We start from the raw sequence: 18,747 nt of genomic DNA on the forward strand, positions 1-18,747 counted from the left end.
ATCCTTGTTACATTTTTTGAGAAAGGAAAAATTCTATCAATATCTTTAAAGGTGCTTTGGAAAGGGAAAGAACACAGCATGTTTTTAAATCTTGCGTTTCAATAAAATAAAATCCAAAGTCCCTTGCTTCATGCCATTTCACTTGAATAATTTTTAAGCTTGTTTGTTTGTTTGCTTTATAGATGGAGTCTCGCTCTGTCGCCAGGCTGGAGTGCAGCGGCACAATCTCGGCTCACTCCAACTTCCGCCTCCCGGGTTCAAGCGATTCTCCTGCCTCAGCCTCCCAAGTAGCTGGGACATGCCACCACGCCCAGCTAATTTTTTTATTTTTAGTAAAGATGGGGTTTCACTATATTGGCCAGCATGGTCTCGATCTCTTGACCTCATGATCCTCGCGCCTCAGCCTCCCCAAAGTGCTGGGATTACAGGCATGAGCTACCGTGCCCGGCCTCTTTAAGCATTTTAAATGGCATTTAGCCAGAGTTTATAATACTAATCCTAATGGTAACACATATACATTCACCTAAGTTGTGTCACAGGTAATGTATATGTTAAAATATCTGCACTAATCCCTAGTTCATATGGATATGCAGAAAACAACACACACATACACACACATCTTTATTTAAAACAAGGGAAAGCACCGTCACTCTTGGGGAAAAAGTCCTCAACCCTTTCCTTAGCCCCACATGATACACAGGAGGCTCTGTCCTTGAACGGTCAACAGAGAATTCTCACATAGTAAGGAGTGTTGATTAGTAATTAAATAATGACATCCACAAGTCAAACTTGAGCTGTTTTAATTAGATAATTTTACACAAATTCCTAGTTAGCCAGATTTATTTGGTTATTCTAAGTGGCCAAATAAATCTGCAACACACCACAATTATTTCTCCCACACATGACGAATAGCTAATAATTTTAAAAACCTATTGCCATACAGAACCATACTTTCTTACTACGTTATGCCCTGGGGGTTAGCTTCCACATGCCACATTTCTATCATGCTTTTCAATGAATTATGCATTATGCAAGTCAGAAAAGTTTAAAGAAGCAAAAAAGTATGAAAAACAATAATTCATGTATTTTATTATAAAAGTGTGCTTTATTATAAGGAAAATTTAAATATAACCAACAATACTGAAAATAATGTAAGTGGCATTTATAGCCTTGGTCAAAGTTCTTTATTAAACAGGCATTTGCTGTTCCATGAATAGTTAACAATTAGTTTATGCAACAAAATAGATAACTTGAAAAAGTGAGTAAGAATACAGAATGATGAACCAGGAATCTGGAGTTCTTTTGTGTTTTTTCTTGTTTAACAGACACGGCTTTTAAAATAAAATCTGAAATATAAAACAAGTTGTCTTCATGTAGAGAGCTCTCTTTTCCTACAAGAAGGTTTTGCAAAAATGTTAAACAGTGTTCTAAAAATGTGGCTGAAGTTATACTTTACATACTTTAACTTCTTATATATACATTATCCAATTAACATTCTAACCACATTTTCATATACAAGTGGGACCATAAACATTCTCTAATAAGACTACACTAGCACAGAGTAATTTTACCCATGTATATATATTCATTTGAAACCTGTTTCCCAAAATGAAATCGCTCATTTAAAAGCAAACAACTGGTTAGAATTAATGTCTCTAGATACTGGGTCATGGGGCCTAGAAATCATGTAAGAGTATATTGCTTTGGTTGAATATAATTAAATTCATCTTATCTGGCAGCATACTGAGCATATCAATGAACAATGAAAATCTAGTACATCTGAGTTAATCCTGCACTAATTTCAACTATGAGTGTACATTAAAGCAATGGCAAGGCCTAATGGTATATATGGTAAGGGCAGATATTCATTTTGTCTTTATATAGGGTTATGCTCATAAAAATTTGTTTCTATTACTCTAGAGGATGTTTCTAAGAATTAAAAACAAAAAAACAAACCATATTGGCTGCTGATCAATGAGACTGTAGGTTGGCAACCATCCTAAGGAAGAACAGAAACCCAAGGGAACAGATGTCTACAAAGGACTGTAATGTGTAGGCCTAGTGAAGAACAAAGAAACTGTGAGCATGCTGATAAGGATCCCAAATTATTTTTAGGACAGGAGAGATTTTTTAGGTGTAAGATCTTAAAGAATATAAAACATGTCGGATCTTAAGTTTAAATCACTTTTTTTAAAAAAACTTTGTGACATTAAATGTCAAGATCAAATTTTTTTTTTTTGAGATGGAGTCTCACTCTGTCGCCCAGGCTGGAGTACAGTGGCGCGATCTCAGCTCACTGCAAGCTCCGCCTCCCAGGTTCACGCCATTCTCCTGCCTCAGCCTCCAGAGTAGCTGGGACTACAAGCGCCCACCACCATGCCCGGCTAATTATTTTGTATTTTTAGTAGAGACGGGGTTTCACTGTGTTAGCCAGGATGGTCTCGATCTCCTGACCTCATGAGCCGCCTGCCTCGGCCTCCCAAAGTGCTGGGATTACAGGCGTGAGCCACTGCACCCGGCCCAAATTTTTAAAGATATAGAATATGGAGAATTGCAAAATAAAAAGAGGAAGCAGATATATGCTTGATGAGGGAAAAATGCGTTAATGATCTCTCATCTAAAAGACTCTTTTCCTTATTATCATAATGACTAAATTGCCTGTCCATAAACCCACTGGAATATGTAGGTTACTGACATTATGCCAATGAAATCAAAATGTACTTTATTGCAAAAATATAAAAGTTTTAAAATTGCATATGATATTTTATACCATTTCACCAATAGGCCAAGGCCAGCACATAACTTATCAAGCTAGAAAACTTTAAAACAAAAATGATTAAAATGTTACTGTGTATAACGAGTTATAAAAAAAAAAAAATGTGATGCCATGCTGTGTAGCATGTTTAATTGCCAAGTGCCCTCTTACATGGGGATAGTCACTAATACCTCAGTCTGAGTAAGTAAAACACATATAGCCTATGATAACATCCTTTAATTATCTTCTTAAACACAGATACTTTCTATATATTACAATCATTTTAATAAACCTTTCGGTCATAATTTTGTGGAGTACAAAGTCATTTTATCAGTATGTTGATTTTTTTCTGAACTACTCTTTAGGAAGTGATGTTAAAGCCTATTGACTATTAAATCACTACTGTTTATTGATACGTTGTAAATGTAAAAAAAGGAAAAAACCTGAAATCACAGAAAATGCTTGGCATCTACACAAACACATTCTCAGTGGACTAACCACTACTGTGTAATTTTGTCACTATAGGTCTTGCTCCATACTTTTGCTTCATGCAGTGGGTTCAACAATATCCATGTTTGTTCCAAACAGGGCAACTAATTGTTCTTCATAGGTAGCGATGTTCCTTTTCATAATTTCCATGCAAGGTCCCAGAAGCCTTTCAAATGCTTGCACATCCATTGCTAAGAAAAGAGAAGATTTTTTTTTAATAACATTCTTTGCAAATCTGCAGAATTTCTAAGTCATTACAATTATTTCTAAGTCATATACAATACATTCCATATATATCAATAATGCAATGATATTTTAGGTAAATACTATAAAATACAAGAAAAAGCATAATGATAAAAATGTTCCACTTGAAAAAGGAAGCAGCCAGGGCCACACTCTGCAGTCCCTTGGCAATATGATGAGCAATGCTCAGTTGGTGGGAGGTTCCTGGTCCAAGCTGAGAAAAGAATGAGGGACTATCATGGAAAGACCTTAGAATTTTAAAAAATAAATGTGCTGTCTCCACCTTAGCAATGTGTACTCCTCAAAGATGGCACAGGAGTGTTTTCTATCCTGTGTTCCCTTCTCAGGGTTTAAAATGCCATGTTGTGAAGGCCAGGTGTTACCTTTTGTAATTTTTGCTCCCCATACAAATTTGGATCCCTATGCAATCCAAAAATGGCAGCTGACATAATGCTTCTGTTTACTTCTATAAGTACATCCTAGATATCACTTTGCTTGCCTGTCTCCTGGATCTTAAAACTGGATTCATAATATATAGATAGAAAATATGACATACTCTACATATAAAAGTACAAATTAAAATATATCTTCTTCGCCTTTTAAATTAGCAAAGATAAAAAAAGGCAATGTTGACAAGAATAGGGTGAATGGGCATTATGGCACTGCTAGTAGCATGTAAATTAGTACAAATAAAAGTAATCTGGCAAATATGTGTCAAAAGTTAATTTTTTAAAAGCCCACTCCTGAAAACCATTTCTAAGGAAAACTCCTATAATACAGAAAAGCCTTCTATGCACAAAAAAATTGGTCCCCACCAAAACGTTGGAGCCAAAACCTTCAAAGTATTTACCAGTGAGGAATGATTAATTTATCATGTATATATTTACCTAAAAGAATTTTAAAATTTGGTGTAACAGAATAAGAACATTCCTAAGCATAGTGAACTTTAAAAGTTATTTGGAAAACTGTTTAACAACTGGAAGCCCACACAAATAAAAAGGACAAGAAGAAATTATAATAGCAGAAATCACTGAGTGGCAGTGGTATGTTTTTTCCTACATTTTCTGTATCTCAGGTTTTCTTTGATGTGAATGTAATAATCTATTATTGAAAAAAATTAACAGAATTTCACTCACCTCACCTTTACTCTTTCTAATAGCTCTACTTAGGGAAATTACCTGTCAGTTTCTAATTGTCTTCTCTTCCGTCCAAATTTAACACTTGATTAATATTATACTTATTTAAAACCTTTTAAAGAATGACTTCTCTAAGAAGTTAATTCTAAGGATCCTTGCAAATCTTGAAAACATTAAAACTAAGTTTATTCTATTGAATTATGGATGAAAAGCACAGAGAGGGTAATTACTGTGGGATCAATTTTCTTAAAATATTCACCATATTGCCACCTCCTGAACTATATTTTCTTATCAAAGTAAGTGATTTCTCAGATATACAATCTCAGATATACAGAGATGTCTGCACCTGAAGACGGCATTTCTGCCAAGCTACTCTGGTAAAATAGTAATAACGACTGAACAGCAAAGAACATTTGACTGTGCTTTGACAAACGTGAACCTTTGTTTCCCAGTACTCTAATGAGTAAGGATTCTCCCAGCATCTCAACATTCCCCGCAGATCTTAATAACGGACTTTATAAAAATAGTACCTTAGCCTTCTCTTTTGAGGAACATAGCACATGTTGCTTATTTGAGAGATTCCATATAAAACGTGGTACTTGGAATTCTTATTTTAATGACAAATATGAGATGTTATTTCATATATACACAAACGAGCAAAATGTACCTGGATGTAAAAATTTCAAAGAAAAAATGGCTTCCACAAATTAATTTTGTAAGGCAACAAGTCCTAATCTTGTTACCTTTTGTGGGGACCACAAAACCTGTGAACCCAATAAAATGATTCATTCAACATGAATACATAAAATGCAGACATAAGTTCAACCAGGAGAAGCACGCCCACTGTTGCAATCCCTACCTAAACATTTGACAGTCCCGATGGCGTGCGCAGAAGCTGCTCGAGGTTTGTTAGTTACCAGGGCAAGCTCTCCAAAGTACTGTCCCCGCGAACATCGAGCGATTTCTACTGCACCATTCTCTTCCACTTCTGATTTACCCTGACAAGGCAATTAAAAAGATGAGCTTTTCCTCAGCTTATGAAAAATAAAATTAACCTCAGTCTAAACATCAAAAAGTAAATCTGTTGTGTTCCTTGCTAATAGTATGTAGGCTTTGAGGACTTACAATGCTTACCTTTCTTTTCATAGTAATTTTCACTTCTCCAGATTCTACAATGAAAAAAGAATCAGCCGAATCTCCCTATCAGAATAACAAAAATAGACGGTGAAAATGCAAATTAACTGACAACAATCTTGTTACCTTTCATATCCCTAAAATTGATCCAACCTCAAAGTACAGATATTGACCTGAAAAGTGAACTCCCATGGGAACAGGCTATCTCAGTTTCTAAATCAAGAGGTTTTTTTTTTTTTGAGACAGAGTCTCGCTCTGTCGCCCAGGCTGAAGCAAGCTCCATCTCTCGGGTTCACACCATTCTCCTGCCTCAGCCTCCCGAGTAGCTGGGACTACAGGCACCCGCCACCACACTCGGCTACTTTATTTGTATTTTTAGTAGAGACGGGGTTTCACTGTGTTAGCCAGGATAGTCTCAATCTCTTGACCTCGTGATCTGCCCACCTCGGACTCCCAAAGTGCTGAGATTACAAGCGTGAGCTACCGCGCCCGGCCCTGAATCAAGAGGTTTTGATGGACAATTATGTAGTAATGATTTCATTTGTAAAATTATTTGAAATAATACTCTTTTCCCCTCGAGATGGAGTCTTGCTCTGTCACCCAGGCTGGAGTGCAGTGGTGTAATCTCAGCTCACTGCAGCCTCCACCTCCTGGATTCGGGTGACTCTCCTGCCTCACCCTCCCAAGTAGCTGGGATGACAAGCGTGTGCTACCACACCCAGCTAATTTTTTTCCCCTTTTTTAAAAATTTGACTTTAAATTCCAGGATACATGTGCAGAACATGCAGGTCTGTTACACAGGTATACATGTGCCATGGCGGTTTGCTGTACCTATCAACCTGTCATTTGGTTTTAAGGCCAGCCCCACATGAATTAGGTATCTGTCCTAATACTCTCCCTACCTTCACTCCCCACCCCATGACAGACCACAGTGTGTGATGTTCCCCTCCCTGTTTCCATGTGTTCTCATTGCTCAGCTGCCACCTATGAGTGAGAACATTCAGTGTTTGGTTTTCTATTCCTGTGTTAGTTTCCTGAGAATGATGGCTTCCATTTTCATGCATGTCCCTGCAAAGGATCACATTCCTTTTTATGGCTGCACAGTATTCCATGGTGTATATGTACCACATTTTCTTTATCCAGCCTATCACTGATGGGCATTTGGGTTGGTTCCGTATCTTTGCTATTGTAAATAGTGCTGCAATAAACATACGTGCGCATGTGTCTTTATAGCACAATGATTTATATTCCTTTGGGTATATACCCAGTAATGGGATTTGTGGGTCAAATGGTATTTCTGCCATCAAAAAGTGGGCAAAAGATATGAACAGACACTTCTCAAATGAAGACATTTATGTGGCCAAAAAACATATGAAAAAAAGCTCAACATCACTGATCATTAGAGAAATGCAAATCAAAACCATAATGAGATACCATCTCACACCAGTCAGAATGGCAATTATTAAAAAGTCAAGCAACAATAGATGCTGGTGAGGCTGTGGAGAAATAGGAATGCTTTTGCACTGTTGGTGGGAATGCAGATTGGTTCAACCATTTTGCAGGACAGTGTGACAATTCCTCAGGGATCTAGAACCCGTATTTATTTATTTATTTTGTATTTTTATTAGAGATGGGGTTTCACCATGTTGGTCAGGTTGGTCTCGAACTCCTGACCTCAATGTGATCCACCTGCCTCAGCCTCCCAAAGTGCCGGGATTACAGGCATGAGCCACTGTGCTTGGCCCTGAAATAATATATTCTCTACCACCGTATTTCTGCTAAAAACCAAGAAAATGTGACAAATAACACTGGGGTAAGAATTTCACCCAAATTTCAGCCTAGATAACAGCATACATAGTTGGAAATGGCAACACTGCTGTGTATGCCAGCAGCATCCCCTTAGTTGGCAGAAACATATCTGCAGATCCTGAGCTCCTTAGGAAGTGCCAAGACGTGCACCCTGCGTCATCCTAACATTGCAAGCATTGGCGTGGTGACCCAAGATAACCCGTCAACTTGCAAAGAGCAGAAAGCACCCAGATGGAGCCGGAAGCAGCAGATGTGGGCCTTGACATTTTCACTACAGTCAACTGAGGACCAAACTCTGACATGCTAGCCTACTGACATTCCATTTCAAGGCACTGGAAGGACTTCTAAAAGAGAAGTGTTGCTATTTCTGCCCATATATCTGTTCTTTCTTGTTTCTGTTTCTTAACGAACTCTGCCTTGACCTCCAGTGATGCAGTCTGAATTAAACAATACAATATGGAAGATAATAATACAGACACTGACTTTTCTAAGACTCTCAAAGTGATTCTGGAGAAATTTAAAATATTTCAAAATTCTTTAATACAAATTCAAGAAGTTTAGCATCTGATTCTATCACAAAAATAAATGTTGAATTTAGATTTTTAGAATATAGTGTGTATATATGTATATTTATAAATGCTTAAAAGACAACAAATATGTAAAAATATCCTTAATAAACCCTAAGTATAGCATATGTCCTTTCCCTTATTTTTATATCAGGTTTTCATAAAAGCTTCATATTAAGTTTTTGAGTGTTCTGAATCATAATAAGTCTATTAACTGCTGAGTAATTTTTAACTATTTTTAAAGCATGCCCTAAGAACTGATGAAAACTGAATACGGTCTGTGAATTATGCCAATGTCATTTTCCTAGTTTTGATATTGTTATTAATAGTGATGCAAGATGTATTAGGAGAAACTGGGTGAAACTGGTACACGGGACCTCTCAAAACTATTTTTGCGACTTCCTGTGAATCTATAATTATTTTAAAATAAAAACCTTTAAAAATCATTTAAAATATGCTCTGTGCTTTGTTATTTACCAATTTATATAGTAGAACTTTAACTTTATTTGACTCCATTTCTTCCCAATCCCTGACTGCTGTAACACACACACACACGCAGCAATGGGAGAGGGGTGCTGATTGAAAGATTTACTTATGCATTTGTCTTCTAAAATAATTATCTTTTTCTCAATCTCAAAGACCTTGAATCTTGTTTCCCATATAAAGGAAGAGACTGCATTTCAGATAAAGAGCACAAAATAGTATAAGGTTGTGATACAAAAATTACAGTATCTATTAAAAATCCATTTTAATCATTTGCTCAGTGCTTCACAAATATAACTAGGAAACAAGGTACTATCATCTGCATGCTTCACCTATGAACAGTCTTCACAAATTCTACTTTTAGTAGCCCTACTCCAACCCAGGTATCTAATATTATTGGTTCCAGTTGGGATCTGAGAAAAGTATAAGGGATTATATAGCATGTTGACCCACATGTAGTGCTTGGAAGCCAAAACATTATATGTTGCAGTGTGTTCCCTTCTTGGTGACTTTTATCAAGGAGCAGCCTCAGGAAGTTTCATCATGAAATGATCACGCAAAACTCTACAGAATTTTCCAGTGTACTTTCTGGGTCCTCATGGAAGATTCACCTGTTTTTTCCTCTTATAAATGACTACAATGATGCAGAAAATCATTTGATGGTTTAATACATATTCATTAAGAGTTAATTACATAAAAATATTCAATAGCATAGTAACTATAAATGAAACCATTTTTAACAGGTTATTTGGTAGAAGTAATATTTATTTAACCCATCACTGCATACTAGTTTTAGAAACATGAAAAGTTTATCAAGATCTACAACTACACAAACCTTTTGGAAAATAACCCTAAACTGAATTAGATTTCAAAATATCATACCTGAGCAATGATTTGTTCTCCATCGTTGTATACTTTGGTGCCTATCACATCTACTACTTTCAGGCGTTCAGAAAACTACAAAGAAAGAAAGACAATATTAAATAGAAACAAATTAACTGGGTAAGCTGATCTATTTAAGAAGTAAAAAACTGGTAGCCTACAGGACAAATAAATTGAGCAGTGTGTAGGTTGTTATGTGTTTGTTGTATTATCAGTCAGCATTTTAAAATAAATTTTTCATAAAAATTGGATCTCCAGCTTCTCTTGAAAAATCAGCATCACATAACCCATATTTCCACATGGCAACAATAACACTATGGTGGGATAGCAGCTGTTTCTTTAATGAAATACATGTTCTCCAATCTGCCAAAGTCCCTTCCTGGCTTGGTTTTCTTCTCTGTGTTACCTGCCTAGCTTTGAAGGCACTGGATTTCCAATCCCTGACCTACTTTTATTTAAAGAAATATGCTGCTGGAAAAGATCAGCTGTCTACCACGCACTACGTGATATGGACAAAACTTCTACCAGGCGTAAGCTGATAATCCAACAGAGACATTCAAAAGGAGAAGCACAGCTGTTTTGACACTTGCCATTTTACAAGACGTTGTGGGTACATATATATGCCTGTCTTTAATTACTCTCAAAATATTTCAAATATGACAGTGAAATAGAAAAGCATTTAATTTAATGATAAAGTATGGAAAATGAAGCTGAATTTTTAGAGTAACAACAACCTATTCTCTCTCGTTAAGTCGTTACCTTCAAAGATAAAAACCTAAGAGCTGGTCTCATTGAGACGACATCTGGGCTAAGAAATGAAGGAGCCCTGCGGCCGTGGAGGAAGGCTTTCCACACAGAGAGCAAGTATGAAGACCCTGAAGTGGGTGTGGGACAGGTGTGTTTGAGAAGTGGCAAGAAGCTGATGTGTCTACAGAGAGATGATGAATGTGGAGCAGTAGGAAATGAGGTTGGGGAAAATGGGCAGGGGAATGGGACAGACTGTGCAGAGCCTTAGAGGCCATGTGAGGAGGAGCTTAAACAGAACAGGGCCACAACCAGGGATTTTAGAAGATTATTCTGCAATTAACCAGGCAAGAGGTGATGGTGGTTCAGATAAGTCAGTGCTAACTCGAAGGTTTCTGGCCTGAGACACTGGAAGGATATGTTACCATCTGCAGGGAGAGAGAAAAGGAGTAGATTTGGGACATACTAGGTCTGAGAGGTCTATTAGACATCTGAGAGGAGATCTTGTATTTGCAGTTGGATAAGTAAGTCTGACCTTCAAGGGAAGGGCCTTGCCCAGTGACACCAATTTTAAGAAGCATCAATATATGGACAGTACAGATGGTCCCTGACTTACAATGGCTCAATTAATTATTTTTCAACCTTACAGTTGTTTGAAAGCGATAGAAACTATACTTCTAATTTTGAGTTTCAATCTTCTCCCAGGTGATATGCAGTACAATGCCAGGCAGACAGCCACAACACCCAGCCAGCCTCACCACAATGAGATGAACCCATGCTCTCCAGTGCACTGTGCTGCCAGGTGACTGTTCCCAACTATAGGCTGATGTGAGTGTCCTAAGCATAGGCTGAGCTAGAATGTTCCATAGTTTACGTGTATTAAATACATTTTCTATTTATGATATTTTCAACTCACAATAGGTTTATTCATAAGATAACCCCAGCGTAAGTCAAGGGACATCTGTATTTAAGGCCATGGGATCTGACATGTTCACCAAGTGAGTAAGTGTATCCTGAAAAGAGAAGAGGCCAAGGACAGAGGCCTGGAATGCCAGTTTTAAGAGGAGAAGAAAAGAGGAATAAACAGCAAAGATGACTGAGAGGAAGAGGCCAGAGAGGACATCTTCTATCTAGAGAACGCCTCCCTGTAAAGTTACAACTAGTGGCTCTTGCCTACATCTATGTGATTGTATGACGTCTGCTATTAGATAAAGACCACATATACATGTGCTATAGATGCGGGGTAGGAATGCAATTATACAAAACAACTTTCAAATAACAAAACAAATGCAATTATAGATAGCAGAAGAAACAATGAGTTATAAAAACTAGCATTACCACTTAATCTCTTCAAATAAAAACATGGATAAATTTTTTTTATTCAAGGAAATTTTTCTATAGAACTAAATATTCCTAGCAAAACAGAAACTTTTAAAGCAAAATAAAATAAAAGTATAAACATGCACTTACCTCCAAAGATTTAAGGAATGGCAGTGACTCAATAAAGCTTTCATACATTTTTCTCTTTTTGGCATTGTTTTTCACAATTATTCTCCTGAAGGTTACCCTGTCCTAAAGGCAGAATATCAAATAAAAGACAGTTAAAAGGTAAATTTTATGGGGGAAAAGCTATACAAATAGTTTTATTTTATTCCCTACAAGAAGCAATGATTGAAGATTCTGAAATAAAAGATTAACATCAGTATATTTTTAATGCAACTCATTTCATATTTTTATTTCATCAAGCACAAAATATAATACAGAACCCCATAAAATACTGTTTTCTTTTTTTTTTTTAAGGAAGTATGTTTACTTTCATACATAACAGAAATCTGACCAACATGTTGGGCTCTGCCCACAAGGAGGCGCTATCACAGCATTTTTTAAAATATATAGTAGCACTGTGTTCTTTTACTCTGTGTTATGTACTCTATGTTTTTTCATATCCACATTATGTCAAAATTTTCTTTTTAAAAATGTGGAGATATGCCCAAAGAAATGATAAATGCTTAAAGTGATGGCTACTCCATTTACCCTGATGTCATCATTATGCATTGTATGCTGTTATCAAAATAGCTTATGTACCCTGTACATATATACACATACTATGTACCCATAAAAAAATTTTTTTAATGTGGAGGCACAGAGAAATTACAACTATGTTTTTGAGTAAGATCTAATTCCAGTGTTTACCATGTTCACAGTCTAAAATGTTCCTGTTTATGTTTATACTACATGCCCTCAAAAATGCAGAACTCAGTTGAAGAACTAGTAAAAATTTTAAGGATACAGCTCAAAAAATTATTTTCCTAAAAATTTTATTTTAAATAATCTCTCATATTTTAATTCTTTAATAAAAGCCTCAATAATTATGTTAGCTTGGCATTCATTAATAAACAATTATACCATTTTAATAAAGTAAAAATTGGGATATATTATTTAATAAATTACTATGCAAACAATTTAATATTTTTTACTTTTATTTTTAATTTTTGTGGGTATATAGTAGGTGTATATTTATGGGGTACATGAGATATTTTGATACAGGCATGCAACGTGAAATACGCACATCATAGAGAATGGGGTATCCGACCCCTCAAGCATTTATCCTTTGAGTTACAAACAATCCAATTACACTTATTTTAAAAATATACAATTTTATTATGTGCTACCAAATACTAGGTCTTATTCATTCTTTCTTATGCCACCATAGTAAGGCTGAATTTAAACGAACTAGTGCAATAGAGAAAAAGGCCAGTATAGATGAAAGTCTCTAGGTGCGATGGGCTGCAACTCAATGTTTCTATCATTCTAAAATCCCTCTGTTGAAATCCTGATCACCCAGGATAGTATTAGGTGGTGGAGTCTTTGGGAGATGGTTAGGTCATGAGGGTGGAGCATTCATGAATCGGATTAATGTCCTTATAAAAGAGATTCTAATGAGCTCCCTTGCCCCTTCCACCACGTGAGAACACAAGTAGAGGACGTTGTCTGTTAAACAGGAAAACAAGCCCTCCCCAGACCCGAATCTTCTGGTGCCTTGATCTTGGACTTCCCAGTGTCCAGACGATGAGAAATAAATGTTTGTTGCTTAAGCCTCCCATTCTGTAACAGTTTGTCACAGCGGCCCAAAAGGACTAGGACACTAGTAAATTAAACATCTTGTTTCCCAATTTGGTATTGGCTGTAATTTGGACTTGTTTTACTCCTAATACTTCTTTTAAAAGAAAATTTTACGATAATTAGCACAAATATTGAAATTATTTCCAAGCCTAGCTCTGCATCAGAATAAGCTAGAGTACTAAAAAAGATTTCTGAGACACCAGACTTGAATGACTCAAGATCTCTGCATGTAGGGCTCAAAAATGTGTATTTCATAAATGCTCCCAAAGTGATTCTGATATATAATCAGGTTTGGAAATCAGGTATAACACCATTTTTATGGACAGAGTTTATTGCAAAACAGAGAAGACTCAAAATAGCCTAATGGTTTAGAAACTAATCATAATCAGTTATCTCTCTCAGAAAGAATTTACCATTAGTAACGTATCTCTTCACACCCAGTGTGACATATAAAGTCCAGAATTTCAAATACTTTCATCCTGAAGCCATTTCAACAATCCCCCTTCCAAATCATCAGTACAGTCACATAGATCATGTTACCCCTAAGGCTAACAGTGACCAAATATTATTTACAGAGTGAGGCTATACTGCAATGGACTTTTCTCTTGGGCTTTTTTTGCTTATCTTTACACTTATATTTATAAGGCAGACCTCCAGTCTGTTGACCTTAAAAGAAAAATTTCTTTTCTACTCGACTCTCCCTGAGAAGGAGTTATTATAGTCAAGTCGCCCTTAAAAAGCAGGCTTGAAATACTAAGTAATTATGTTAATTATCCTAACATTTTTAGAAAGCTATTATACATCAGGAGGATCATGACAAACTGCCCACTTTTATAAAATTTAGTAACATGTATAGACAACTAAAAATCTCTGAAAATGCTTAATCCTTCTTAGGAACTTAAGTAGTACATGGACTAGGAAATTCTGGGTCTTTTATACCCAATTAAGGTTTCTACAAGGGGTAAAAACTATCAGTATTCAAAAAGGCCAACCTATAAAATTGTTGATCTTATTCTGAAGATGTGCAAGGAGGCAATTTCCTCACTGTGTGACAATCTGAATCTGAATGGCAACCCCACTGGAATGACTACATTTGAAAAGTAAACCTTCCTCAATAAAACAGGTCATGGCAGATGCTAGATTTATCCCACCGCTTTAATGACAGGCAAACAAACACTTCTGTGGGTGAAGGACTGTTCTGGTTTGGAGTTTTTTCTTTGCTGGTTCTGGGTATTCAAATCGCTGACAGTTCTTAAAACACTTCAGATGATGAGTTTCCTTCTCCCTGAGACAACTCAGCTTTTCTTCTAAACCTTAAAAAAGTGACTCATCACATTTTTAAATAAGTATATAATAACTGGTTCTAATTAAAAGAAATGTAAAATGTCTTGTCTCTTTGATCAAGAGATATTTTTATCAGCTGAATCGACTTCAGAGTCAAATGCTGAACTGTGACTAAATAATGTGTGACTTCTGTAATGCTATATACAGTCATCCTTGGAAATGAGACTGTTAACAAACTTCACATTTACTTCAACCTCTTCTCTTTCCACAAAAGGATTTGAGAGAAATAACCCAATAAATGCATGTCAAAACTAGTGGGTGAGCTATTTTCAACAATTTTAAAAGAAAATACATATATTGTAAACATTTCCCTAAATCGATGCTGTTTAAAGTTTGGCCTGACATCAGGCAGTACTGCCACCTCCTGGGAGCTGATGAGAAATGCAAAAATCACAGGCCTCACCCCAGAACCACTGAATCAGAATCCACATTTTAACTGGATTCCCAGGTGATTTGGAAGCACATTAAAGTTGGAGAATCACTACCTTAAATACAATCTTCCAGAAGCAGCTTTAGTAGTGCCTAATAATTTGCATCCTATCATATGTGAAAATACTGCCCGAATATATCTTTAAAACAGCTTTTAAGTCTTGCAGGAATACCACATTAAGAAATATATTTAAAAGTACTAATGCCCAGGTCCCAGTGCTGAAGATTCTGATAAATTTGCCTGTGGTGGGATCTAGGTAAAAGGATTTTTAAAAAATACTCCAGGTAATTCTGATGTGGGGCACATCAGCACAGCGACCAAGCATTTTTTCCCTACACATCCGCTTTTAAATGCAGAGCAGTTACCAATCAATTTATAGCACCAAGAGCATCCTTTTATACTGGTTTCTCAAACTCCAAATTTCTGATGCAGTAGGTCAGAATCAATGGGTAGGGCTCCAGAATGGGCATTTTTTTTTTTTTTTTTTTTTTTTTGTTGAGGCGGAGTCTCGCTCTGTCGCCCAGGCTGGAGTGCAGTGGCGCGATCTTGGCTCACTGCAAGCTCCGCCTCCCGGGTTCCCGCCATTCTCCTGCCTCAGCCTCCCGAGTAGCTGGGACTACAGGCGCCGCCACCACGCCCAGCTAATTTTTTTGTATTTTTAGTGGAGACGGGGTTTCATTGTGTTAGCCAGGATGGTCTCGATCTCCTGACCTCGTGATCCGCCCGTCTCGGCCTCCCAAAGTGCTGGGATTACAGGCTTGAGCCACCGCGCCCGGCCCAGAATGGGCATTTCTAAAAAGTTTCCAAGTGATATAGCTGCCAGTGTTCACGGGACCACACTCTGGGAGCCACCAATTTATCAGATTATAATACTTACTTCAGAAAGCTATCTGAGAAAAAGTACTGAAGGTTGTGTTTGTATGGCTCGTTATTTTCTAAGAGTGGGTAAGACAGGAGCATTCTGAATCTGAGTGTCTTTCCTGGGACACCAGGTCCCAAGATCCTGACTGGACTGGAGGAGTGGGGGCAATGACATGAGGATCTGAGTGCGGTCTTAGTGCCCTACAGTTCAGCATTCAGTGGCTGCTTAATAAATTACCTGATGACCGATGATCTTTAAATTAAAATACTACATGCGGCAATGTGTAACACTGTCATAGCAATTGCTACAAATCATAACATTCAGGTCAAATAAATATTTTACTCACCAAACCCCACAGAGCACCAGGAGAGGTAGCAGTGATTGTAGCTGCTCTGGGTGTATTGTACATTAAGGCCAGTTCGCCGAAACTCCCACGATTATCATAGTTACCAACACATCTTCCAACACCATCACATTTCACATAAATATCATATGTGCCTCTGTTGGACATATGTAGATTGGAGGTTAATTCAAATAAAATCTCATTAAAATAAAACATTATTTCAGAAAAGAGCCCTGTGAAATAAAATCGTATTTCCAGCCTGTTTATCCCCTCCGATGACAAGTAATAAAGGGGAATCCATCTGTGCCATCTGTTCCAGACCATGTGCCTGCTGGGAAAAATGGAACTAACCAATAAAAATTTGGAATAACAAATGATAAAACTATAACTAAAGACTATAACCAAATAGTATATGCATAAAAAACCACCTGGAGAGGCCAGGCCTCACGCCTGTAATCACAGCACTTTGGGAGGCCGAGGCGGGCGGATCACCTGAGGTTAGGAGTTTGAGACCAGCCTGGCCAACATGGTGAAACCCTGTCTCTACTGAAAACACAAAATATTAGCCAGGTGTGATGGTGGGATCCCATAATCCCAGCTACTCGGGAGGCTGACGCAGGAGAATCGCTTGAACCCGGGAGGTGGAGGTTGCAGTGAGCCGAGATTGTGCCACTGCACTTCAGCCTGGGCGTCAAGAGCGAAACTCCATTTCAAAAAAAAAAAAAAAAAAAAAAAAAAAATCATCTGAAGAGGCTGGGTGTGATGGCTTACTTACACCTGTAATTCCAGCAATTTGGAATTCCAAGGTGGGAGGATCACTTTAGCCCAGGAGTTCAAGACTAGCCTGGGCAACATCGCAAGATTCGATCTCTACAAAAAAATTAGCCTTAAAAAATGAAAGAAAATCATCTGAAGAAACATTTATCAAACCACTGACTATAGTTATCTAAGAGCACAAGAATAGTGAAGGATTCTAGGCACATTGGCTATTTAAGAGTTTCTGTTTGTAACATGAACATATTATTATTTTTGTGATCAGAAGAAAGTAACTTTTTTTTTTTTTTTTTTTTTGAGACGGAGTCTGGCCCGGGCTGGAGTGCAGTAGCCGGATCTCAGCTCACTGCAAGCTCCGCCCCCCGGGTTTACGCCATTCTCCTGCCTCAGCCTCCCGAGTAGCTGGGACTACAGGCGCCCGCCGCCTCGCCCGGCTAGTTTTTTGTATTTTTTAGTAGAGACGGGGTTTCACCGTGTTCGCCAGGAAAGTCTCGATCTCCTGACCTAGTGATCCGCCCGTCTCGGCCTCCCAAAGTGCTGGGATTACAGGCTTGAGCCACCGCGCCCGGCCGAAAGTAACTTTTTAAGAAGAATCTAGCTATAGCAATTTGGTTAGTCACTACTCTACAAAACTTACTAGTGTCCTTTATAATCTATGGCAGAGGTTGGCAAACTATAGCCCACAAACTGGCTATCTGCTTTTGTAAATAAAGTTTCACTGCAATTATAAACACTCTTGTTTGTTTATGTGTTATCTATGGCTGGTTTTATGCTACAACTGCAGAGCTGAGTTGTTGCAACAGAGAACATAGCGGCCTGCAACGCCAAAGTATTTACTCTCTGGCCCTTTACTTTAGATCAACCCCCATTCTAAAGTTAAAAAGTAGAAATTCAGACTAGATATCTAACTCTGGTCTTTTCACAGTTTTTTGGTGCTTATCTTTTAACTGGGGTTCTTTTTCTAGGCAAATAAGGTTCAGTTTGCATGTCACTGCACTTCATATTACCCAGACCCTATATTCATGTAAACTGCATTCTTCGTGTGGATGACTGACTTTCCACATACTGTATTTTGAGAGAACATGCTTTCAAGGCTTGCACCTATGAGGCCAGACAGGAAAAATTCTTTGGCTTATATTCTGTTGATTAAACCCTAACAAAGACAAAGGGTGGGGCTGTGCTGCTAAAAAAAAAAAAAAAGTGGCTTTTAACATTAGAAAATTATTATGCCCAGGCCTGGTACCTCATGCCTCTAATTCCAATGCTTTGGGAGGCCAAGATGGGAGGATCATTTGAAGCCAGGAGTTCAAGACCAGACTGGGCAACATAGCAAGACTCTGTCTCTACAAAAAACTGAAAAATTAGTCAAGCATGGTGGCACATGCCTGTACTCCTAGCTACTTGGAAGGCTGAGGCAAGAGGATTGCTTAGGCCCAGGAGTTCAAGGCTGCAGTGAGCTGCGACTGCACCACTACACTCCAGCCTAGGCAAGAAAGTGAGACACTCTCCCTGTCCCTCCAAAAAAGAAAGAAAAGGATTATTAATAATAAAGAAGCAGTAAGAGCAGAAACATGATAGACAATAGATATTATTACTAAGGAAGAAAATAATTGGTTTCACGGCCAGACCA

General features: G+C 37.6%; 1 protein-coding gene across 1 annotated transcript in view; it reads right to left on the reverse strand.

Moving 5' to 3' along the window:
- Positions 1-783: 783 nt before the first annotated feature.
- The window catches only part of LOC105475318 (protein kinase cAMP-dependent type II regulatory subunit beta), a 115,106-nt gene continuing 97,142 nt past the window's right edge, over positions 784-18,747 (reverse strand). Inside the window, exons 6-11 of the mRNA XM_011730461.3 lie at positions 16,347-16,500; positions 11,712-11,813; positions 9,498-9,572; positions 5,758-5,823; positions 5,483-5,621; positions 784-3,435 (exon numbers count right to left, since the gene is read on the reverse strand). Coding sequence (XP_011728763.1) covers positions 3,302-3,435; positions 5,483-5,621; positions 5,758-5,823; positions 9,498-9,572; positions 11,712-11,813; positions 16,347-16,500 — 670 coding nt within the window. The 3' untranslated portion in view covers positions 784-3,301. The remainder of the gene's footprint in view (positions 3,436-5,482; positions 5,622-5,757; positions 5,824-9,497; positions 9,573-11,711; positions 11,814-16,346; positions 16,501-18,747) is intronic.

The sequence above is a fragment of the Macaca nemestrina genome, chromosome 4 (genome assembly GCF_043159975.1).
Source record: "Macaca nemestrina isolate mMacNem1 chromosome 4, mMacNem.hap1, whole genome shotgun sequence".
Taxonomy (NCBI): domain Eukaryota; kingdom Metazoa; phylum Chordata; class Mammalia; order Primates; family Cercopithecidae; genus Macaca; species Macaca nemestrina.